Source organism: Lepidochelys kempii, chromosome 1, assembly GCF_965140265.1.
Source record: "Lepidochelys kempii isolate rLepKem1 chromosome 1, rLepKem1.hap2, whole genome shotgun sequence".
NCBI classification, from domain to species: Eukaryota; Metazoa; Chordata; order Testudines; family Cheloniidae; genus Lepidochelys; species Lepidochelys kempii.
Genome location: NC_133256.1, coordinates 100,977,106 through 101,002,554, shown reverse-complemented (window position 1 = coordinate 101,002,554; position 25,449 = coordinate 100,977,106). Strand labels below are relative to the sequence as shown.

Genomic DNA, 25,449 nt, shown 5'->3' with positions numbered 1-25,449 from the left:
GGGCTGGAACTCAGGCAGAGGCAAGACTGGGAGCAGCCCCTTGGCCATGCACAGGGCAGAGCCCGCCATAGATGTGGGCCCTCTCTGGCCCCCTTCTCATCCCCCATCCTCAAAGAGAGGGCAGTGACCCCACAGGCCTGGACCCTCTCCAACACCCCTCATCTGCTCACCAGCTGCCCAAGGCTGGGCAATGACCTCACAGCACATCCTTTGAATTGATTGGCTACATCCGCCCTGGGATTGGATGTAAGAAGCTAAAGAATTTCAAGGAGCAGACGACACCCATGTTGTTGGCCTGAGTGATGGGCAGGATGGTGGTGGTGTCCACAGTGATCAAGAAAGGAGGTGAGGGGGCCTCAGAGAGGAAAATTAAGAACTCAGTTTTAGCCTCTTTGATTTTGAACTGATGGTTAGTGTCCCCCAGGGATTGTCAGAGAGACAAGTTGAGATTGTAGTTTGGATGGAAGGAGGTATGTATTGAGTAAAGAGGTAGAGATGTGAGTCTTCAGCTTAGTTGAATTTGTGTTTGCAGATGAGATTACCCACAGACAAGGTGCAGAGGGAGAAGAGAAGAGGACCAAGGACAGAGCCCTGTGGAACCAACACAGAAAGGCAGGAATGAGGAAGAATGAGGATCTTCCATAATTAATATTTACATTTTTACAACAGAGTGTAGGAGCCCCAATCATGGACCAGGACCCAGAGATAAGGTGTAAAGGGAAAAGGAGCAATTGGAAAACCAGAACCAGGAGAGGACAGTCATGGAAACCAAAGGAGGAGAAGATGTAATGAAGAACATGGTTGACCATGTCGAAGGTGATTGATAAATCAAGGAGGATTAGTATGGAGCACTGGTTCTGAGATTTGTGGGAAGGAAATCAATAGAGACTTTGGCAAGAGCAGTGTCAGCAGAGTACTAGAGGTGGAAGCCAGACTGGAGAGGTTTAGCATGGAATTGGAGGAGAGGAATTCCAGGCGGTGACTGTAGGCAGAGTGTTCAGTAAGCTTAGAAATTAAGGGGAGACTGGAAATAGGGTGGTAGTTGGACAAGCAAGTGGGGTCAAAGGTGCATTCTTTTTTTCAAAACTACTTTGCTTTTGAACACTTAATAATTGAAAAGATATATAGAAAGTGGGTACCTGTCGACTTCTGTGGGCATTTTTTTTTAAATACAGAATTATACAAGAAGATTCTTGTATAAATAATAGTCACAAGAAGTGATGCAAATACTTACAAAACTGATAGATTGCAAGAGTGCACAGCACAAGCAGGCCTAAACTACCATTGCAGGAATGCCATAAACCTCTGTATTCAAAGGAGAATCTTATCTGCCAGCTTTCACTATTCTTTCCCAACAAAAACATAATTTCAATATTACTAGTTCCACTAATAAGATTGACAGGAATCTTTACTTTGCGAAGAGTCACTGCAGCAGAAGAGCTTTGGAGAAGCGAAAAGAGGAGATGAAGAAGCAGCAGAAGCAAGAAGGGGAGATCAGCAGAGAGAACTTACAGAGCTATATAGAAAAGCCACAGCAGCGAGCAGAAGAGGCAGGGAAGAGCAAGTGTGGGGAGGAGAAATTAAAAACTGGTGAAGAAGGTAAAAAGAGAAACAGCAGCAGGAGAAGTAGGAAAATAGTTATGAGTCCTTTCATGTTTATTTGACTTATGCTGTACATGCCAACCAATCATACACAAATGATTCCTTGCTACCAGTCAGTCAAAGAATACTCCAGGCAGTAACCAGGTGTTAGGGGCCCAAGACTAGATTCTAATGTGTGCGTTTCAAAGCTCCTCTTTACCCTATTACTGAAAGATTGGGATTATCTAGTGTTGGTGGAGGCAGACCAGGAAGCTTGTCTTGAGAAATTCACTGCTCTAACCTAAATGGAGGACTTGGGGCATGGTGCAGAGCAGGCTAGCTCTGCAGGGAGAAGAGTAAGTCAACATAGGCTTTTTAATCACTCTGGCATCAGAGAAGGGAAGGGGAATGCTTATGAAACAAAAGAATCTGGGGCACTTAAATGAAGCCTCTTCTCCTGGTAAGGGTAGCTGAAGAGACAATGACACAAAACTAGAAGATGGTTAGCTAAAATAAGCTCCTGGAAGCCAAACCAAAGCACTAGCAGGCAGATAAACAGGAGCAATTCATCTCTCTGTCTATTTAGTGTCTAACAACTACCACGCTGAGGATACTCTTGTGACATGTTGCTTTGAATTTTGTAGGGCTTGTGTGTGTATTAATTATTTTAATGTCTTTGTGTTGTAATAAACTCTTTGCATTAGAACGAGAAAAATCCTTCCATTTCTCTTCTCCTTTATTCCACCATTTTTCTGGTGGGCAGCCACATCCTGATACTCCACTGAAGACATGTCTTCATTTGCAACCTGTTTTATGACCAGTCCCAGTGCATGAATAATACCTGTATCTTTATTTCAATAATGGTAAATATAGGCACATCATGGCTTGAGTATTTTGAGTTAAACTGCACTCAAACATCTACATTTGGATTTTGCATTAAACTATAATACGTTTGTCCATGTAGTTAAAATAGCTTCATATGTATGAAAACAGGAAGCTGTAGTGAAGTGTTCTATGATGATTTCAGTTTCTTCGGATTCCACTTAATAAATAAGGCAAGAGATGGTGGTTCATGGTAAATCAATTCAATGATTAATTCCTAGAATAATCCTACAGAGGAGAGCAATCCAGTCTCTAGTCTAAAAAAACAGATGCATTGTTTTTCTTTTCACACTAAGGTAGATTGGCCGATGCAGAACATCTTACACCTATAGGTTCCATCCCACCAATTGAGAAAGAGGCATTCATTACAGATCATACAATTGTTATTAAATCATATCTAGGGAAAAGCAAGTTTTTGTGAATACTCAATGATTTCTTCAGCAATGCATGGCCAGTAGTCAGGTTTCCATTTAAAATCTGCAATATTCTTGTAATTAATACAAATATTGTGTTACCTGACCAACTGCTGTAATCATCTATCGGCTTTGGAAATTCTGCTCAGATCTTCCAAAGAGGTTTTAGTCATACTGGTTCCCTTAACCATGTTTTAGGGAGGGATGGTGAATTACTTTCATGGACTATTTCAGCTGATTTACTGTGTTGTAATTTTATTTTTGGGCTGTGTTAGTTCCATGGAGTTATACTGTGTACGAAAGGTTTACAGTAGGTTAGGCCACTGTTAATTTGACTCAGCTATGCCACTCAGGTATGTAAAAAATCCATATGCCTGAGTGACACAGCTACACTGACTTAACTCCTGTGTAGACAGAATTCTTCCGTTGACCTAGCTACTGCCCCTCAGGGAGGTGGATTAACTACAGCAGTTGTTCTCACCCCTTAGCTGTAGTGAATCACCACATTGAACAGTTGTGCTGCTGTACTGCTTCTTGTGTAGACATAGCCTTAGATATACAAGTTCTAGGGGAGTTGGGTCAAGTGCCTCTTAGTAAATGATAGATCCCTTTTCATCTCGATCCAGAACTGCATCTGATCGTCATGCTTCTTGCTGCTATAAGAGCTCCATCTTCTCTGAAAAGAGGAGAGGCACCACAGTTAAAAATAATGACAAAAACTGAGTTTGAATTTTTGTTCGATTTATTCATCTCTTCCTTATAGATGATTCCCCTTGAGAGGTAGCATACTGTATTACTTTTAATGTTCTTTGGCAAATTCCTGGTACCCAAATAGAGACTTGCCAATTTACATTTGTTCTACTTTTAATTGCAATTTATCAAAATGTATCTAAGTACTACAGCTTTGGAAACAAATCTAATTGCAATACATGTGCACCTGAATATTAATTTTGGGATGAGTAAATTTCATATTTAATGTAGCAGTATCAGCACTTCTCTGACTAATTATTAACAATAAATAGTTTTACCTGTACTATTTATTGTGAACAGCAAAGGCCAACGAAGACAACAAAGGCCATGAGATTTGGCCAAATGACTGCAACTTTATGACTTAAGACAACAAAATAGGTACCCCTGACGGACGGCTCGTTCTGGCAGCTGGGAACCTATGAAGGAGGGAGGTGAACCTCTATGACGACCTATCACCAGCCTCCTCTCCCCTCCCCCTGCCCATGCTCAATTCCAGAGCAGCCTAAATGTCCAAAGCCTAATAAGCTTATTTTCACTAAAGGACCTTACTGGCCTACATAATTCCAAGTTCTAGCCAGGGCCTTCACTTTGCAGGTTACATACACAGAAGTACAAACCTTGCCATCAAAGCATGAGCATCCTTGCACAAGAGGGGACTTAAAGTAAGACCATGTGCATGACAGTGTGAGGAGAGACTTGCCAAGGGTACAACACGCTTCTGCTAGTGACAGGATTGAGGTTGAGAAGGAAGAGGCCTGCTTCAGCCTGTTACCACCTTCTATGGGTTATCGCCTGCCTGCCTGACCCCACTTAAAAGCATAAGGACTGATCAATAGCATCCCTCCTAAGAAGGGAAGGCTGCCATTAGTTGGCAGGTGCCTTGGTGCCACCTGAGGTGGGAGGGTGTCCTGCTACACCATCTGACAACAGCTGAGATGGCCAACTTTTCTATCATGCACCATCCATAGATAGTTGCCTAGGAAGAAATTGTAAAGCAAGCCAAAGCAGAGGTAGGCAAACACATATACTTGCTTGGATTGCAGATGGCTATGTATAAGCTAATCGTTTTGCCTTTGGACTGAGAACTTTGCACATGTTCATCATGCCACAGTCTCAAATACTGTCTCTTAACTGGAATTGTAGCCATTTCAGAGACACAAGTTCAAGAATGAGTATTAGTAAGCAAGGAATTTACTAAGCAATGTAAGCAAATATGAATGGATTTAAATCTGTGCTACCATAAAAACTGGGAGTGTTTTATCTCATCTCATCAAGAACATTGTGAAAAATGGCTAACAAGGTGGAATTTGGAAGTCTCATATTTTCTAGAGGGAAAGATGGTAAATTTTGAATGAATAATTTAACTAAATTATATACTGCATTGTCAACAGGGTTGAATCAAGACAGTGTGTGCTAGAATTGTGGCCTGATGTCCGTTGCTATTCATTAAACTGTATATCGGTTGACAATAGATGGTGTTGACAAATTATTACTTTTTCTTTTGTTATTCAGCAGAATATCACTGTCAACTCAATTAAAAAAATAGTTCAATATGTAATGGCATTTCTAAAGAACTGCTTACAATTTAGTATTAATTAGTGCTACCTTTCAGTCTGTAGTCTACTTGCTTTCATTGTCCTTACAAGTTCAGTGTTACTCATGATGATTTGGAATGAGTGTGCCTCTGATGAACGTCCTGATGAAATCTTTGCGCAAGTGTAAAAAACCCAAACACATACTGTGTTTGAGGTAGAAACTACATCTGATGTAGTATGTAATAAAAGAACTTTAGTTCTAAACATGCTTCAATCGTGTGCCTCGATTTTCTGAATTAAAAGAGAGGAGAAAATGGCAGGGTGGCATATGCGTGTTATGAAAATAATAAACTAGGTCTCTAATCCTGCAAATCCTAACTCCTGTGAGTAATCCATCTGTTATCAGTGAGATTATTTGTATAATGATTATTTATAGAAAGAAGGGCTTACAGTCTGGGTTCTTGTTTCCTTGCAATTGTTTGATAAATGTTTTATTTTTTTACTCATGTTTTTCTTTATTTCATCGCTTTACTTATAAACTGGCAAACCTTTGGTTTTTAAACATTCTTCCGCCTTGCTGCATCTTCATGGCTCACCCAGTTGAGAAGTTTCAGAGTGGTAGCCGTGTTAGTCTGTATCAGCAAAAACAACGAGAGTTCTTTTGGCACCTTAGAGACTAACAAATATTTTTGGGCATAAGCTTTTGTGGGCTAAAACCCACTTCATCAGATGCATGGAGTGTATTTTTCTCATGGTAGCTTGGCAGCAAGAGACTGTTTCACTTTCAGAGGGGTTGATTTTCCCCTCTAGTGACTATAGAATGCTGTGTTAAATCCAGAGCTGGGTTCTTCTCAAGGTCAGACTATTCGAGTCATGTTCTCGGGATGGTATCAGAGGCCTTGACATCTGAACTCAGTAATGGATTCTCCCTGCCTGACTGAACATTCGCCACTTGGAAGAATTTGAATGAGGCTCTGGGCTGAAGTGATTGGGCTTTTTCTAGTTGACAGGTTAGCAATGGAGATGGAAAAATACGTCTCTCCTCTTCTCCCCCCTCAGAAAGTTTATGAAGGGGAGGGTGCAGACCCTGAAGCAGACTGGCAAGTGTCCTACCACTTTAGAAACTAGGGACTGGGTGAGGTGGGTGTGATATTATTCCCTCCTTTTTAACACTCCGGAGTAAACATATGTCTATATATTTTTTTAAATATTGCCTGGACCTTTTCCTTCAACCGTGTGTCCACAGTTGTTTCTGGTTCTCTAACAATGTAGAAATTCCACAAGATGTATAGTCCTAAGAGTGTGAGTGATATTCCTGAGAATCAGGAATCATGTAAATGAAGCATTCATTTGTCTGAGTTCTCCTTCTCCCAACAACTTTGCAGCAGTTAGTTTAGACTCTGCAGCAGTTAGTTTAGACTCTGTCTGGTTATCACGTTGGTGTGCCTGGCAACTTGAATCTGCAGCATTGGCAGGATTGGGGGGTCTGAAATCCTATAGCCACTTTGTGCTTTTTAAGCCTTTCCATCTGGGGATCATTTAATATGAAAGGCTTTTTTACATAATCCATTTACTATCAAGGGCTGTGAAAATGAGGTAATGGGTTTGAAATGAGACTACTCCTCAAAACAATGAGACTGAGCCTAAGTAATATAACCAGTAATGACAAGCAGGTGAAAGGATTTTCCTGAATGGATTAGAGATGATCTGGGTTAATCTCTTGCTGCACAAAGGAAGAACTTTGTTCTGTTTGCACACTCGGTAATTACCGTGGGTCACATTCTGCTTTTAGTAACTCTTTAATGGTATATTCTGAATTTATCTTGGTGAGCACAATCTGGTCCAGCATCTAAAATCCAGAATATGTGTTTTAGTATCCCTGCTCACTGCTCTGTAGGAATGTGACTATTATTTCAAAGAAATCAGAAACAGCCTATATTAGAATCCATTTTCCTTCCACTCTAATAGAATGGTGTGAACAAGGATTTCAAAATCTGGCCCAAAGCCACTACAATTTTATAGTAGATTGAGTATTAAATAGTATCTTACAAAAGCGGCAAAGAATCCTGTGGCACCGTATAGACTAACAGACGTATTGGAGCATAAGCTTTCGTGGGCGAATACCCACTTCGTCAGATGCATGTATTCACCCACGAAAGCTTATGTTCCAATACGTCTGTTAGTCTATACGGTGCCACAGGACTCTTTGCTGCTTTTACAGATCCAGACTAACATGGCTACCCCTCTGATCTCTTACAAAAGTGAGTCATGCTGTTACAAGTGTTGTAGTTTTTGTTTAATTGTTTAAAAACAGTAAGGGGATATTTTAAAAGGCAGAAATGGCTGGTAGGTCCCCAACTTCCATTGAAAACTGCCTAAAAGTTTCTTTTTTGTCTATAGTTCCCTTCTGGAGACGTCTAGGTAAGAGCAGCAACTATTTAGAAGATTGGGAATAATGTAATTGTGTAGACTTCTGCTTGTAAACTGGATGTACCCACAAATATTTAAGTTAAAGAGGCCTGTTACACATTGTCTGGTGTGCAGAGAGAGTGGGAGGGTAGAAAATAACAATCCTGAATCCAGACCGTTGTGGTACAACATCATGTGTTTGAGAGTTTTTGGAGTAAAAAAATAGTTTGAGTGCAAGTGAATGATTAAAGGAAACTTGAATCAACCCCCCAAAATAAGCAGCCTACAGCTCTACTTCCCTGTAGAACTGAGACTGTTTACCACCAGAACCAGCTGTTGTAGTAGCAAGGTACTAACAAGGTACTAACAAACTTCAACACGACTTAATTTTTTAAAGTGGAAACCTCTTTTCCAAGCTGCTGCTGTACCCTCAGTAGCTCTCCCTCAGCCTCTTCAACTCCTCCCCCCTCCTTCCTGTTTCCTGTCCTTTCAGACTCCCAACAGCCAGTGCTCCCAATTCTAATAATTACAAGCAACATCAAAACACCACACCAGCCAAACTAGCTATATCTCCTAATTGGCATAGCCTGCCCTAACAAAAAGGTAGGCGCAGTGGAAATCAGAGAGCCACATGAAGAAAAACTGACATTTACAAAGATTGTCAGTATATATTAGGGTGTGGGGGTGTTATATAATGTCATGGGACAGTTTAAGAAACAGAAGTGGAGTGAAAGGAGAGAAAAATCCAAATGAGAAGGAAGAATGAAAAAGTGGCACATTACTAAAATATACTAAAATATCTCCTTACAGAAAAGGCCTCCCACAAAGGCCTTGGTTCTGCTTTCCCTTTTTCGTCTCTCTCACTGGCCATTATCCTACGTGGGGCTCAAGCAGTACAGAGGGCTTTGTGTTGGGCCTTTGCTCTAGGAAGAATTTCACACTTTGTGTATTTTCAAACAAAAACATTAACTTAACTTAAGGGTGCTATGGCATATTAACAAAAGAAAATAACAATCCTTTACATTAAGGCAGAATTTAGAACAACTTGTGCTTTTTCATAGAAATGAGAGGGAGGTCCACAATAGCAGAAACTGTAAAATGAAATCTGTGAGTTCTTATTAATTGTGTGTGTTGGGGTAGCACTTAGGAGCCCCAGTCATAGACAAGGACCCCATAGTGCTAGGCACTGTACAGACTTACAACAAAAGGCAATCATTATGCTCATAAAATCGGACAAGTAAAGTTAATCTCTTTCCCATTCGTCATTGTAGCATGTTTCTTTCATTAAGTAGCCATATAAAACAAATCTATTGAGAGAGCTTTATTTTGACGTTTCCTGGTTAAGCCTGCTTTATGAATATGCACAATCTTATTTTTGTAAAACTCCACACATCTCACCACCCAATATCAGTGTCATGTCATAGTTAACCTAGATATACTCTTTAGAATGGGCGTGGTGAGTTTTGCTCCCTCTCTTTAAAGCACCAAGCACACAGATAGCATGATAATAAGAAATGTGATCTTTTCCACATGTGACTGTTTATGATGCAATTAGCCCCCATTCTTTACTGGCTTTATAATAGTACAGAATAGCAAAAAGAAAATAAATGACATTGATTAAATTACTTCCTTTTACAGACAATATAGTTAGTTGGGCCATGCCAGTTTGCAGAACAATGGATGATTATTTCAATTGCTCTAAGAAATACTTATTAATTATGCCGCCATATATGCATATACCTAGTAATTTTACTATTGTTTATGTCAAAGTGTATTTTAGTAATTGGATAGCTACTAAAATTGTTGGGTCCAAAATAATTCGGTACACTTTTTATTGCAACTGTGAAATGTCTATATAGTACATACATTCCATGATATGGTAAAATACACATATTGTAACCCTTGCCACTGTAAATTTAGTCCTTGAGCCCAATTCATCCAGGCTGTAACTCCACTAACGTCAATGAATTTGGTCCCTTGTTATTATGTCTACAATATTTGATATACTCATTTTGAACATTATAGAAAATGTTCATTTGCACATGTTGATATAATCCTGGATTCGTAGCAGAACACTGATTTGATAATGCAAAATCATTTCTGGAGATCTGCATGTAAAAGCAATAGGCTCTAGAGGTCAGGATGCAAAAGAGATTGATAATGGGATACCGAGTCTTCTTCACCTCTTGGTTACTAGTTAAAATTGGGCTCATGATAATGGGAACAAATAGGTCTGATCACATGAAGGCTGTTTAGGGGTGCTCTATGAAATGTGTTAGTTTCAATTTTATTTCACATCACAAAAGCTACCACCACAATAGACAGTCAATTGAATTTTTGTTGGTAGCATCAGCACAGAGGTCAATGACTGAAGAGCAAAACTGCATTTTCTGTCTTAGATGGAGTCCCGCCCGCTAGTGAAAATATATCTGGATGATATTGGGGAAGTTTGCAGTATCACTGCCCATGAGGTATCTTTGGTGGATAGATAGGGAACCAAACAGCCTTCCCATTCACTTCATTTACTCTGTTTGTCAATCTCATTTTAAAACTTTACCTTTGTATCCGTCTTCCTCTCCTCTCCTACAAAATATTATTTCATACAGCAAGCATTGTAGCAGTAACAAAAAAATGTCATTCAAGGAGGTGGAATGCATCCAATGAAGTGAGCTGTAACTCACGAAAGCTTATGCTCAGATAAATTGGTTAGTCTCTAAGGTGCCACAAGTACTCCTTTTCTTTTTGCGAATACAGACTAACACGGCTGCTACTCTGAAACCTATAAATAGTCAGACTCCATGTTACTTCAGTCTGTTCTTGCCTTTTGTCTCTCAGTTCTCTGCAGTTTTGTGACTAATCCTATTTTGCCTGTTTGTTTCTCAAAAGAAGGAAGACGTAAAGGAGGACATACATGCTGCGGGGTCGGTGAGTGAGAAAGTGCAAAGAATCCCTTAAATTAGAGGGGTGGAAACATTAATTTTGAAACATCCCCTGCTGATACTGGCTCCCATGTCACAGGTTGACCTGTATCTTTGGGAACCTCCTGCCATTCCAGCCCCTTGAAGGTCTCTTCTCTTTAGGGTAGTTAAAATGTGCGTGTTGCTTAATCCCTGATACAGCCCAGTAAATTAGTGCATAGAGCTAAATCTGGTAGCTGTCTCCAACTCCTCCAGGAGCTGCAGGTCTGCACTCACACTTTTCTTTCCCTTCCTCACAGTATAGGTCTTGGGGAAATCAAGTTTCCTTTATTACCTTGTACATTTCTCTTCAGTTGAGGGCATGGAACTTGGGTTGTCCTCTTCCCTCCATTCAACTATAAATACCAGGCTCAGGAAGCCCACACACTGTTTCTATACAAGGAATTTCTGGTTTTTTTACTTAGGCCACCGTGTGAGGTTCATCTGTCACATTGTCATCACCACAAGATCATGACTATTTTTTTAATGTTCTGACTTATGCCATGCTCTCCATAGCAAAAAGATGTTCCTGCATGTGCCTACTGGGCTCTCTCTCCTTTTAGCTTTTACGACTGTTTGGTCTCCTATATTGTAGCACCTCCCAGTGCCCTTTCATTCCCTGCTAACTGGATGATGCCCCAGCCTTAGAACAGGCTTTCTAGTGACTGAACTTCTGGTTCCCTTTCAGACAAATAATTCCTGTTCATAAGAACAAAAGAACGGACATACTGGGTCAGACCAAACGTCCATCTAGCCCAGTATCCTGTCTTCCGACAGTGGCCACTGCCAGGTGACCCAGAGGGAATGAACAGAACAGGTAACCATCAAGTGATCCATTCCCTGTCACCCATTCCCAGCTTCTGGCAAACGGAGGCTAGGGACACCATCCCTGCCCATCCATCACTTTTCCTCTGAGACTTCCTGTTCCTGCCCTCTTGCTTTTGGTTCAGAGCTCCTAACTACCTTCCTTGTTCATCCCTGTGGGACCCATGTTAGGGGGAATAGTGATCCTGAGGATCTGATCTCCTGGATGACAATTTCACATAGGTCTGGAGGTAATTTCTGTGTGAGGGAGCTTTGTTCTGAAGGAACTTCCTAGTGAAAATTCTAGTGATTTTGAACATCCAGAATGTTGGCAACTCCAAAAATAGAGCTTCCATTGCCTAAATCTGAGATGGGAGCCCCTGAATTTAGCAATATGGCGCTCACCTTCAGCAAGTCTTCTCAGGATGCCTTAGGAATTAGGTCCAGTTGGAGGTAAGGTGGATGCAATGTGACATTTTTTTTGTGGCCCTTAGAATTGGTAGTCATGTTAGCAGAATTATGCAGATAAACCTGGCCTTCTTTTCAGATTGTGTATTTGTAGCATTCAGCCCTGACTATGATTAATCTGGGCAGGTATCAAGTATTTGACAGAAAGCTGCTATCATCTGTGATGTAGCCTGACTGCTAGGTCTACTGGGATATCCAAGGTAAATCAGATATGTAGAAATAAAGGGAATTTGAGTGAGAAATCAGAAGCTGCTGTCAATGGCTGTAATCTCTTCAGGAAAGACTTCACAAGCAGGTCAGGGACATCAGAGTCAACATTACCATTGCCCTGGAAACAAGAAATACAGTCCCATGCTGCAATCCTCAGGTGTACTTTTATCTAAGAGCTTCCTTCCTTCTCCCCCCCACCCCCAAATGTCAGCTCTAGTTTGGGTTTCCAACAGAAGGAAGTGCATGCTAATGAATCATCTGCTCCCATAAAGGTTAGTTGTGCGGAAATAGTGCCTCTGTTTGACTACATTTCATCAATTCTGCCTGCCTCATAGTAATTAAATAACCTGTTCAGCTCTTTCTTTGCTTTACTAGATGGGTCTGTCTATAATTTCAGCAAGTTTGCAGTCCATTCTCCTCAGGGGAGTGAGAATATGTGACTGTCTAGGCCACTGTCACAGGCTGCTCCACTCACTGTTGTGCTGGTGCCTTCTCCTGGTCACTCTGGGGATTAACTCTTAAGGCCGACACCCCTGTTCGTGGCCACCCCATCACACACCCTTCCCCTCAAGACTGTAACCCAGGGGTGGGCAGGTATTCTACTCTAAATCACCTACCCCACATGTGCTGCAGCTGGACTCTCAGGTCATCCCTTTCTTGTCTTAGGCCCCTGACCATAAGCTTCAGCCTGTCCCATTCCTCCGTACCACTTCTAAACTTTTCTCTCTGGGATTCTAGGTCCCTCATGACCCCTTGCAAGGCCTAGCCTCTGTTTGCCAGAAGCTGGGAATGGGTGACAGGACATCGATCACTTGATGATTACCTGTTCTGTTCATTCCCTCTGAAGCACCTGGCATTGGCCACTGTTGAAAGACAGTATACTAGGCTAGATGGACCTTTGGTCTGACCCAGCATGGCTGTTCTTATGCTCTGCAGCTAATGTCTTTTCTGCCAGCTGGTTCACTTGTTCCCCTGAATCCCCTAGCACCCTCACTCCTGTTTTGTGGTTCATCTCACTGTTAGAACTCCAGGGAAGAAGTTGAGAAATACAGGGACTTTCTCCTCTCCCCTCCCCACTCCCAGTCTCACCTGCCTCGTGGCTTTCTCTACCTTTCTTATGGGGTCCTTATGGGACTCTGGCTCTCCTTTTCTCCCTTGCCTCAGTCCCTTGCCTTTTTTCCTGGCTCTCCTCCTTTTCCATGTGCCTCTTGATATGACCCTTGTCCCTACACCCAAAGCAAATAGACCTGTATATACATTTGGATTTCCCACAGTCTCTGCTGGTTTTCAAGAACCTGTCCCCATATGGCATGGACCTGTCCCTGTTGTTTCTCCACTCCCCTCTGTGTGCGCAGTGACTCCAGCATCCATGCTGGTAGGGGATAACTTCCCTCACCCTATCACAGACACATTTAGTACTGAAGTATCAAACTTTCTCTTTCAAGTTCTTACAAAAATGCAAATTCTGACCCTTCTTTTTGGCCAGCCATCAGCCTCCAAAGTCTTTACTAAGTCCTAGCAAGACTGACAACCCTCCTTTGCCAGAAGAGGATTTTATTTATATATTTATACACACACCACCAATTTTATTTTTCTACTTTACTTGGACTCCTTTTTTTATCAGGACTTAGTCTGCCTGTAACTTTGCGTATTTTTCCTCTCATTTTACCTATCAATTCTTTTCTGTCACAAGGAGAATTTGTGTTTAATCCCTTCTCAATGGTTGTTCTGTCTCTGTGTGATCCTGGATGCAGTCAGGATGCTACGGTTTCTGTCTTAAGTATTTGATATTTAATAAGAGTTAAGCTCGAAATTAAGCTTTCTCCACATTTAGTGCACTTGAGATGTCTCTTACATATAGATTCTCTGCTACATTGTAGTTTCTTTGAGATCTTTCCTCTTAGGGGAGGTAGATTTTCCTTCTCTCTTCTTTGTCTCAATCCTCTTTGTTAAAGACAACTGGAATTTTGGCAATGACTTCAGTGGGAGCAGGACTGGGCATTAGGTGAACAGGGACCTTCATCTGCCCAGGTTGATAACTGTTATTCCCTTTCCCAAGTTGTCTCTGGCTACCCTGTTCCAGTGTCCTGCATCTATTATGCTATTTTGCATTTTGAACAAAAATTGAACCCTGTACAGGTACTGCATTTCATCTTCAAGTGAACATAGTAGTCATACAGTTGGATGTGATAGTTGTGATGCTGTAGCTTATGCTATCAGTCAAGAGGGTACAATGAACAGCCATCTTCACCCAGAAGCAGAGAAGTTATGCCTCTCCATGGAGAATCACATTTCATCTGGATCTGCTGCTCCACAGTCCATTCCCTTCAACAGCCCCATCTATTTTGTTTTGGCTTCAAGGGTGCTACAGGCTAGTTTCTGAGCAAAGATTTTCTACCTTCAGTAACAATATCTGGACATGAGCAAGAAGTGTTACACATTGGTCACTTGGAGCACTGGGATTGCTAACCCAGTGTTTCATCTGGTCAAGTATTCTCTTTGCCTGTGCTCAGTCCCAGGGGCTTCTGTGGGGTTTCTTGCACCTCCTTCTGGGCACAATTATGGAATAACCTGCTCATAGGAGAGTTTCTTTCTGATTTCCATCACTTAGCTGTTGGTTTATCCCCTGGGGGATTATATGCTAATATTAAGTATCCTAATGTAACTGTGGGTGTTCTGATGATTCAGATAAATGTCTATTTTAAACAAAAAGCCTATTAAGCTCATGGCCTCCAGGGTAACTTGCAGCAATGAGTTTCCCAGGTTAATTATGGATTCTGTTAAAAATCATGATCAGTTTTACATCTGTTGCCTTTCCTTTTCATTGAATGTCCCCTTGTGTTAGGATTATGAGAAAAGGTAAATTTACCTTCTCTGTACTATTTATTATAAAGTATATCTTAATCATTTCCTTTCTGTAAAAACTAAACCAGTTTTGAAATTTTCAGTCTCTTCTCTTACAGAAGTCTTCCCATGCCTTGATAATTTTCCATCCCTCACCTTTTAACCTCCTTTCTTTATGTTATATTCCTTTTGAGAGAGCATGACTAGAATGAAACACAGTATTCCAGGGAAGGGCGTACCACTGATGTATATGATAGTATAATAATTTCAATATTTTCTGTCCTCTTGTTTAGGAACCCTACATTTTGTTTGCTTTTCTGACCACTCCTGAACATTGCACAAATATTTTCATTGAGTTGGTCACAATGATGTCCAGGTCTTTTTCCCTAATGGCTTCAGTTAAATTAGTGACTGGTCACTTCATAGTTTATTATTTTATTTCAACAAGTCTCTCTCGACATCTCAATCCTTGGAAGTAATTCCTGTATATCGGTGCTGGACAGCCTGTGGCCCATCAGGGTAATCTGATTGCGGGCCGCAAGACATTTTCCTGGCATTGACCATCCTTAGGCACAGCCCCCCCGCAGCTCCCAGTGGCTGTGGTTCGTCATTCCCAGCCAATGGGAGCTGCAGGCCGCAGGGACATGCTGGCTACCGCTTCCCACAGCTACCATTGGCTGGGAACAGCGAACTGTGGCCACTGGGAGCTGCGGGGGGCCATGCCTGAGGATGGTCAATGCCAGGAAAATGTCTTGCGGCCCGCAATCAGATTACCCTGATGGGCTGTATGTGGCCCACGGGCCACAGGTTGCCCCTCACTGCTCTATATTATCTGAAAAGAGTTGTTCCACAGCATGTCCTGTAGTGAACACTGAGGCAAAGAAATCATTTTGCTTGTTTGCAATGTACTTAAATACTCTTTCTCCAGAGGATACACTGATTCTCTTGCAGCTACCTTCCTGCTTCTGATACATTTCTTAGATTTTTCTCTATATATTGGGCTATGTACTCTTCAGCTTGCCTCTTAACATGCCACATTTCCATTACGTTTTGCTTTCTCCTTCCTATTATCTTTACTGGTCTTGAATTTCCATTTTCTAAGGGATATCTGTTTTTCCTCAAACAATGTCTTGAACCTTGCCTTTTAACCGTATTGCTTTTCTCCCTAGCCCTCCTGCTTGTTTTTTTGTTTACAGGTATGACTTAGCTGTAGTATTCTTAAGTAGCTTTCACAAGGAGTCTAACTCCTTGCATTAGACTGTTGGGTCGTTATTTTCATTCTGTGCCCCCCCTTCCTCGCCTTTTTTTGGTTGTTAATTCCCCTTTGTAAAGTTTAGTGTCTCACTGCTAACTCTTGCTACAATCTCTCTCCCAAAGCTGTTGAACTTAATTACTATTCGTTAGTGGCATAGTTACTAAATAGTTCCTATTTATTATAGTTAATATTTTTATATATTACACACACACACGCTATAATAATGGTAAACAGCTATTTCCGGGAGTAATTTAGGATTTTTATTAAGAGTAGCCTCTCCTGTTATATGATCTAGAACCAGCTGTTCCAAGGGGCAAGTTTTTTAAATGTCAAGAAATTGCTTCTCTAGACCTTGGCTTGTTGTGACATTTGACCCGGTTATAAGTGAGGAGTTGAAGGTTCCCCTTTTAACGGTTTTATTAGGCTTACTTACCTCTTCGGTCTTTTTCTGAGAAGGAAACTAGTAGAAGAACTGTGCTTGTACGTCAGTGTTCTTATGATTTGGAATTGGTTTCTAAACAGAGGTAAGTATGTGGTCCTCTCCATTCAAATATGTGTTTCATTAGATTTTGAGGAATCTTTTAGGTATAGTGCTACTTGGACACCTCTAAAACCTAATCTGTCCTTACTGGTTGGTTTATAGTAATTCTATCATATTTCTCCAATGCCATGTCATCTTCCATTGCCAGGCATTATAGTTTGCCTATTTTTGGTTTTTGTGCTTCTTTGTTTAGAGCAGTTGTGTTAACAGGTAGTCTCTGAAGAAGATCTTGCTTGTTAATTACTCTTTTCAATAAGCTCCTGATTTCTTCTTCTTTTTTTTTTTTTCCTCCTCCCTCTCTCCCTGAGAAAAGGTCTCCGGATTCAAGAAGGCTCTTGAACTCAGCACTTCCATTTCCACTCTCCAGTATCCCATATTCTTTATTTCACACATCTGCCTTCTTTTGAAAGTATCTTCCAGGCCTCATTTTGAGCGCTTTCATTTGCTTTCTACTTAAGTGGCTTTTATTTAGTTGCCACTTTCTCTGCTAGCAGATACATAGATGGAGTTCACTGTTTATTGAAGTGACTTATTTGCAGATATTTCCAGACAAAGTTGTTTGAGTTACATCTGGACTTCATCCCGTAAGTTGTAAGACTCTCATGTAAATCCCTTTTCCCAAGACCCAGACTGGACATGGATTGTTATTTAGATTTAAGAGGGCTATCAAATTTTCTTTATCCCAGACAAAGCCTCTTTGAAATTCTAAGAAAATTTTGTTTGCTGCTATGAAAAAAATAAGATTTTAGCAGCTTTTTATAACAAGCGTTGCGTGGTGCAGTGAAGACTATCTCAATAATCCCTACCAAAATGTAACCAGTCTCTGTTCTGGACAGTGTACTAGAGACACTTCAGTCTCCTGGGCAAACAGAATTTAGACAGCAACGTCTGATATATGCAGGACTGGTATATGGTGCCTGCTTCATTCTTACACAGATGATTTTGGTTGAAGAGTACCACTTAAAGGAAGGCACCTCCTTATTTTCATTCTTTGCCACATCTGCTTGCTGTATGGACTCTTGTTTTGTAGGATGGGAGAAGAGGGGGCATACAAAAATGCAAAATTACATACTAGTAATTGTGTTTGTCTTAGTCTCTCTTCTCCCATTTTACCTTCTTCCCTGCTTCCCCTCTTACATAATCCTGGCTTTATACATAATGATATGCATCCTAATTCTGCAAAGTTTGTGCCTTACTTTTTCAATGACTAAGGGTGGAATGAGTGGAATATTACCATATAAAAATACATTCTGTGCTGAGAGTCTTTTTGCCTCCTGCTTCCCAGTAGGTAGAGCTATAACGCTTGCTGTATGGAATCTTGTTTTGTAGGAAGGAAGAAGAGGAAGGACTACAACAACCACAAACAGTGGTATGTAATTTTCCCTATTTATTAGCCTTATAATTGATGGTATAATATAATGTCTTACCTTTCTGTTTGCTGTAACTTATACTAACATTACCTTCTGGTCTCATATTGTCTAATTTGGTAAAGTATTTTGGGGAAGAGTTTGAATGAAAGATGATGTACCAAACAAAGTTATGTCGGATGGTAGTGACTCTTGGTCACTGCTTAGCTGAGCTGAATTTGAAGGGTGAACTAAATGAGAGAGGTCTGAATCCCATTACCAGTGATCAGAGCCATTCAGTCCTCCCTTTTAGCTTTTATACAATGTAAAAAAGTTGCATTTGATAGAGAATAACTGGGGGGAAATCATCACCTTTTTTATTCAACAAAACTACTGGATGCAATCAGAGTGTTACTTTTATGACCAGGTGGCACTGCATAGCTGAGACAACGATGAAAGAACAAGTTGGATTCTATTCCCGCTCAAGTAATGTAAGAAGAATTGTGACCTAAACTCTGGTTGCAAACCCTTGACTAGTGGTGATGATGCATAGGCCAGAAGGAGTCCAGCTTTACAAACTACAGTTTGCTTGCAGGCTGGAAGTTCAGGGGAACTCCTCCCCTTTTTTAACTGATAAACTGAGAAAATTGTGATACAGGAGCCACTGAGATACAATAAACACAGAACCTCACAATGCAATTTTTTCAGTGGTTTATTTTCAGAATAGAACAGCATTGTGCAGCACACTGCTGTGTAGTGTTTGAACTGACAGTTCATCCAAAGTTTCCCACATCGCACAGCAGATGTTCTAATCTATATTTAGATCCATGAGGCTCACTACTCTGTCACCGCCTAATTAAAATGGTACAAATTGGCAGCATCATAGTTGGGGAGAGAAAGTGGAAAATACCTTATCAGGTTTAAACTTCAACGTGAAATGAAGTAAGCAAAAATATAATTAAAAAGTGGAATTTAGCCTGGGCACTTAGCAAAGTGTGCCATGGGGACCACATGTGGTCAAGACCTTGGATCTGAAATATGCTGTCTTCTGAAGCAGTTTTCCCCTCCAGCACTGTTCTGGGTTATTGATTCACTACTAACTTAGAAGTAAGCTTGCCATCCAGTGAATCATCACCCCTTTCTGTCACTCAGTAGGTATTCCGTGGTGACCTCCCATCAAAATATTGATGAGACTTGACCTGGCTTGGCTTATGAGATCACGGCTCAAGGTGGTACAGCTGCATGAATAAGTTACAGAAAGTCATAATGTTTTCAAATTCAATATTGCATTGATGAATTATGGAACAAATGTAATAAGATTTTAGTTACAAAAGTGTAATGTCAAAGTTTGACATTACACTTCCAACTAAAAGCGTATTACTTCTTCCATGACACACAGAATCTTTCTCTAGTACAATTAAAAAAAAAAAGGTCAGTCAGTAACCAGCTTGTACTCCTATTGAAAACTGACTATTAAGGGCCAGATCCTGACATCCAACTGATCCATATGGAGCATGTGTGCGCAAATCTGGCTTAAAGCTCATCCTTTCACTCATCCAATTCTGGTGCTGCTGCTGTTCAAGGCTGGACCCACTGTAGTAGGATAGACCAGCCTGAGGTTTGCTCTAATTTATGGATTGACATAACATAGATGTGTCCAGGACACAAATCTCATTTTTTTCCCTGCCGCCATATCAACATGGAGAGGGAAGTGCTCCTGCACCAGCTTATACCATCGGAAGATCATCCTTTCAATGGAATGACCTTTCTGGGCCAGCTGTGGTGGCTTAAGGCCAAGTACACACTGCAGTGTGGAGCAAAGCTGTCGCATCATGCTAGAAAATCAGTCCCTAAAACTATTTTAATTAGATAATGACTTGGTGTTGTAGAAAAATATGAAATAATATAATAGAGAGCTAATTAAGATCGAGCCGTTTTATATCCATGACTCTTCCTGCTGGCATTTAGAGAAAAGTTAATTACTTTTATTCCACTGCTCTTAACAGTATCATTATTTTTTGTAATAATTTTTCTGCACAGACATGACACTGTAATGTTCAACAGAATTGTCTGCTAAAAAGGAAACCACATGGGTTTGCAAAGCAGTCAAGAAAAATCACATTTTCTCAGTCCCTAGGGGAAACATGTTCACTCTGGAGTAAATCTGCAAGTGTTATATCGTTATATTTATTACTCTTTGATGTGAAGGTTGGACATTTAACTAAAAATCAGGACATGAAGGTTTGGCAGTGTTCTTTTCCACAAATGGTACAGAGATCTGTCCCTCTCAATTTCCCAGCATTAACGTGTCAAAAGTAATCCTTACCTTATAGGGAAATGGTGACCATCTCTAACATTTAGTGCTACAGTTCATTTCTGTATATAAGCAATATAGATAAATGGTATTTTAAGTGTGGGTGGCTTCACTATAAAGGGGTCTTAGTCCAATTGGAACATGAGAGTATTGTGTCAGAAGGATGTTGCAAAATACTTGTGGTATACTAGCTGTGTCTCTGAATCTTCTTTAGAGAGCAATTGACACAGCATGCTAAATTGTGATGTATTTGAATTTTCGTCAGGAGAGGGGGTGATGTGATGGTCTGCTGAGACTAAAACTACTGTTTAAAAAAAAATTCCTCAGGACATGAACAGGGAATTAGAAGAGGAAATGTAGATATGTTATTGCACAAATCACCATGTGCTATTTTTATAAACTTTTCTATTCCACCTAGTGAAAGTCACTACTTGAAAGAGTGGGGTTTGAGGATGGATATTTAAGTTTTGAAATTTTTTAAGGTATCCAGAATTTTTGGACTAGACTCTCCTGACTGCTAAATTCTCCTCTCAACATATAAGCAAGAGGAGGGAAATAGTCCAAATTATCTAGAAAAGAACCCTGAAGGCCGAGTGTTACAAGACAGGATGAGAGATAGTGTTTATGCAACTTTTGGTTGTCAGAGGTGTACTTATAGCTAATTTTATCTACTGATAATTTTAATTATCCTGTATAAGTGTCATCTTTGTTTTACTGGGAATATAGTGCATAGTGGCTTTCAACCACTTCTAACTGTTTCTTCTTTTAGCCTTAATAGATTTATTAGTTCCATTTCCCCTCTCCTTTTCTGTGCGGTTTATAATTCTAATTAATAAACGGGGAGAGAGGAAGATTCCTCTGGTGGCTGTCTGTGAAGGATTGGGCCTACCTTGTAGTGCCCTTTAGGGGTTGGACCCAGCCTGGTGCTTGTAGATCCAGCTCCCTCCCTGGAGAAATACTGTCTAGGGCCCTCTCACACCATCTAGGCAGGGTAGTCTCCAATCTGATTAATTGCTGTGGATTTTGTTTCAAGTCCTCTTAATGAAAACAAGATCAAAGCTTCACAGCCTTTTTCCACAAAGTCTGTACAAGTTAGTCCTTTCCCCCAAGTCTGTCTCTCACCCCACAAATTCACCATCCCAATGTTCCTGACTCTTACCTCAGAGCCCTTTGTGCTAAAAAGGACTTTCCCCATCTCCCTTCTGTTCCTCTGTGTCTTGGAGCAGCTCTTCCCAGCAGTTGCTCCAACCTCTGGCCAGTATTGCTGCCTCCTCTCCCATTTCCTGCTCCTCCTTTTATGAGGATCAGCCAATTAAGTTGCCCTTCTTTTTCCCAGGTGCAGAGGGAGGGGGGAAGCTAATTAGCCAGCAAGCTGCAGGCTCCTAACCCCAAAATAATACTATCCCTTATTCCTTCACACTGCCCTTTAAAAACACTACTGTGCAATTGTAGAGACAGAGAACTCTTAGCTCTAGGCTTGATAGTCAAATGGCAGAGAGGTTAATTTGGGAGCAGTGCATTACCTTCACAACTTTCTGTCCAAGAAAGGGTAAACCATCAACATATTAGGACCTCTTTGGGTGTCTGCAGGAAGAAAGCCATACTAGATACTCAGAGAAGTGCATCCCAAACTAACAGAGCCTGATTCTTGTCTCTGACCATTATTTTAAAAACAGGTAGAACTTCATTGATTTCAATTGAGTTATTCTTGACTGTCTTGAAGGAAAATAGCATCTTAACTGTGTCATAGATTTCTCTTCAATAGAAATGAAACAGTGCGTAGGTGATGGGCTCAACCCATGTCTCAGAAACAGCATGCTTACAGTGGCCTGACCTATCTGGCACTCAGCATTTGATTTTTGTGTTTCCTTGTTTATACGGAAGACAATTTGTTATCCTTTGTACCTCAAACTGCTGTGTAGGATGGAATAAGACAGACAGAAAGTACCATAACCTTAGTTGTAGCTTTAGGGCGATGATGAAATGTTTTATAATTAGCAAGGTGAAAATAGTACCCAACATGACCAAACTGTATATGGAATGTATGTAAATATCATTCCTTGTAGGGAGCCTCTTGCATCACTCAACACCTATACCAGATAATAAGCAGAGTTGATGGTCTCAGAAGGGTCTTCTGTTTAACCTTTCACAGCTGGAAATATGGTCAAAGTGTGAGGTTTGGGAATAAGAGATGGTGGGGGGGGGTTGTTTGTTTGAGGTTTTAGCTTGTTTTTAACTCATCATTAATTTATTTTATTCACATCTTTTATCCAAATAAATGTGTAGATTTTAGTGTATTGACTGTCTTGTCCATGTTATTTTAACGTTGTTTTTTTTCTGAATTCTGACTTTTCCTGTTTAATTTTCTTTTTCTTTATAAAATATGTCAAGGGGGAGAGGGAGGGAGGGTGGAAGGAAGTGTTTTAAATAGAAGAGACCACAATGTGTCCACTAAAAAGAGCTATGAATCTAATCCATATGATCTTAAAAATGAAGGTGCATTATAGGAAAAAGCACTTGCAATTTAAAGTACAATTATACTTTGAGAAGTAAGTCAATTATCACACTATGGGGGTCCTTGTTTAAGGTGACCTCAGAGATTCTGAGCACTCTTGGTTCTCACTGAAATCAATCATAGGGCAGCATTGGACCTATAAAATCTTTATTACCGGTGACAATGAGCCTTAAGGAATCTAATTTGAAGGAACTGAAGGATTTTGGAATCCTGCAGGATCAGGCCCTTATTGTCTCAGTGATTTCCATATTAAATGTGCTTAGTTTAAAAGATGTTTTTAGTGGCTGTCAACCCTGCGAACTCAGTCTGCGATCTGAGTCAAGCTGGGTATTTTCTGGCTCACTATTATCACTATCAGTAAAGATTCTGCACACCAAATGCTGCCGTTATTGTTCTCATATGATGGCCATAGTTACCTGTGCAACTTCAGTCTGTGTGTGTAATGTGAAGACAGTTGGGTAGTCCTACAATTGAAACTTTAACAGTTCTCTTGGTAATTGGAGTCAGAAAAGAATCCAGTTCACGCTCCCAGAGAACTGTTGGCTCATGTAGTCTGACATTATTAAAATGGATTCACTAACCACCAAAGGCCAGGAGGTGTGACTTTTAGATTAAAAGGGGCCCATTTTACATAGTCAGTTTTTAGAGTGCAACCACCGTTTAAATCTCAGCTCAGCTTTCTGACTATTCAAGGGTGATGGGGAAATCAATAGCAACTGGTGGGCGGGAGTGAGCAGTCTGCATGAAGACAGTTGAGTTGGCAGTGACAGATGACTCAGCTGGTTGGAAGCTGTGGCTTGTCTAGCCCTCATAGGCAAGGAGCTGCAGCTGTGTGTTGCCTGACACTGAGGAGGAGTCTTGCACCAGCTTGTATGGCAGCCAGACAGGACAATTGTCTAAAGCCAGAACTGCAATGTGAGTTTTGTTTATAAAAACTACTCTTAATGTACCACTAAACAGTGTGTCAGGCCTGAATGGTTATAAAGACACATTACAACCAAAACCTCCATCAGACATTGCCTTTTTTCACTTAGCAAATACAAAAATAATAATAGATGTCTGTTTATAAAGTGCGCCTAATACAGGGCCAGATTTGGCCCATGCTAAATCCTCTTTGTACCATGCTGACAGCAGGAAGAAGACTTCAGTGAAATGTGCATAGTATACTGAGGACCGTTGCACTGGCCAGAATGACTATGGTTGGCGGCATGGGATCAGGCATTGTAAAATGAAGTTCCCAGATTTGGCTCAATCCTGCAAGTCCATAAAAGGAGACTTCAGTTGCGTTGCCAATCCTCCAGGATTCTCCTTGAGTCTCCAGGAATTAAAGATGAATCTTTAATTAAAGATTTTTTCACATGATGAAACCTCCAGAAATACAGAACCAACCAAAAATGGCAACCCTACTCTTCAAGCTGCCCTTCAAGCTGGGAGTTATCAACGTTCTCAGACACAATGACGCAATCTAGAATTATTCATATATTTATAAGGCCAGAAGGGGCCTTAAAGATAATCTAATCTGACCTCCTGCATAACACAGACCATAGAATTTCACTCAGTGATTCTACATCAAGCCCAACACCTTGTTCAACAAGGGTACAGTTTTCAAAAGCTCCTAAGTCCCATTGACTTTCAATGAAACTTGAACTCCCAAGTGCCTTTTAAAAATGGGACTTAGGCTCCTAAATCACATAGTCACGTTTGAAAATTTTATCCCTAGACAATAGACATCCAGTCTTGTTTTGAAGACTTCAGAAGATAGGGAATCCACCACCTTCCTTGGCAACTTTCCAATGGTTAATTATCCTCACAGTTTTTTAAAAAAAGTGTCTTATTTCTAGTTTGTATTTGTTTGAACTTTCAGCCATTGGCTCTTGTTATGCCTTTGTCTGCTAGATTAGAGAGCTCTGTACTGTTAGGTATATTCTCTATCTATGTACTGAGTGTTGCCCAATTCAGTCCTCATCCCTGACAATCTCAGTCTGGAGCCAAGGATGAACTGGGCATCCTCAGTGGTGGGTGGGAGAGGATTTGAAAAAGTGTGTATCAATCATATCATGAGTGAAGCTCAGGCAGGTAGGATAGATACACCAGAATTCACGTTCTTGAAATTGTCCCAGAATTTAAGGGAAGGCATGAATGGATAGTTTGGTAAACACCGACATAGACTCAGAGACACTTGAACAAATTTGCAAGTCTATTGCTTTACAAAAATTACTAGTAAATTTACTGTTTTTAATTATTAGATCCTAGATTTAATTTACCCCTGAGTGAAACTCTGTTGATTGTGATGGTTGTGGTGTTATGTGTAGAGGCAGAAGTCTTAGTGGCAGATAGGGAAATATGACAAGATGAATCTGTGATGTCAGTAACTTATTAGCCACTTCTTTTCTCTAGTGGTGATGTCAGAACACCTTCTCAATTCAAGATCAGACAGTCAAAGTAGCGCTGGTTGAAACTGAGAGTGCTGTTCTGGGGGAAATTCTGAGTCAGTTCAAAATATCTCCTTATCCTGAATCAGAACAAAAGTTGAAATTTTCCTGTAAAATTAACATTCAGAAAAATTTTCATTTCAGAATCTTCAGAATGAACTAAAGTAAAACTGCTGGAAGGACAAAACACACT

The 25,449-nt window shown here is 40.6% G+C and overlaps 1 protein-coding gene across 8 annotated transcripts in view; it reads left to right on the top strand.

The window, feature by feature from the left end:
• FGF14 (fibroblast growth factor 14) overlaps positions 1-25,449 on the top strand; it is a 607,804-nt gene that overhangs the window by 325,783 nt on the left and 256,572 nt on the right. The window contains exon 1 of one of the 8 annotated variants that reach the window (XM_073349229.1): positions 11,317-11,344. The exons of the other annotated variants lie outside the window; for them this stretch is intronic. Within the exon in view, the coding sequence (XP_073205330.1) occupies positions 11,332-11,344 (13 nt within the window). The 5' untranslated portion in view covers positions 11,317-11,331. Of the gene's footprint in view, positions 1-11,316; positions 11,345-25,449 lie in introns of those variants that run through there. 8 annotated transcript variants of the gene reach the window in all.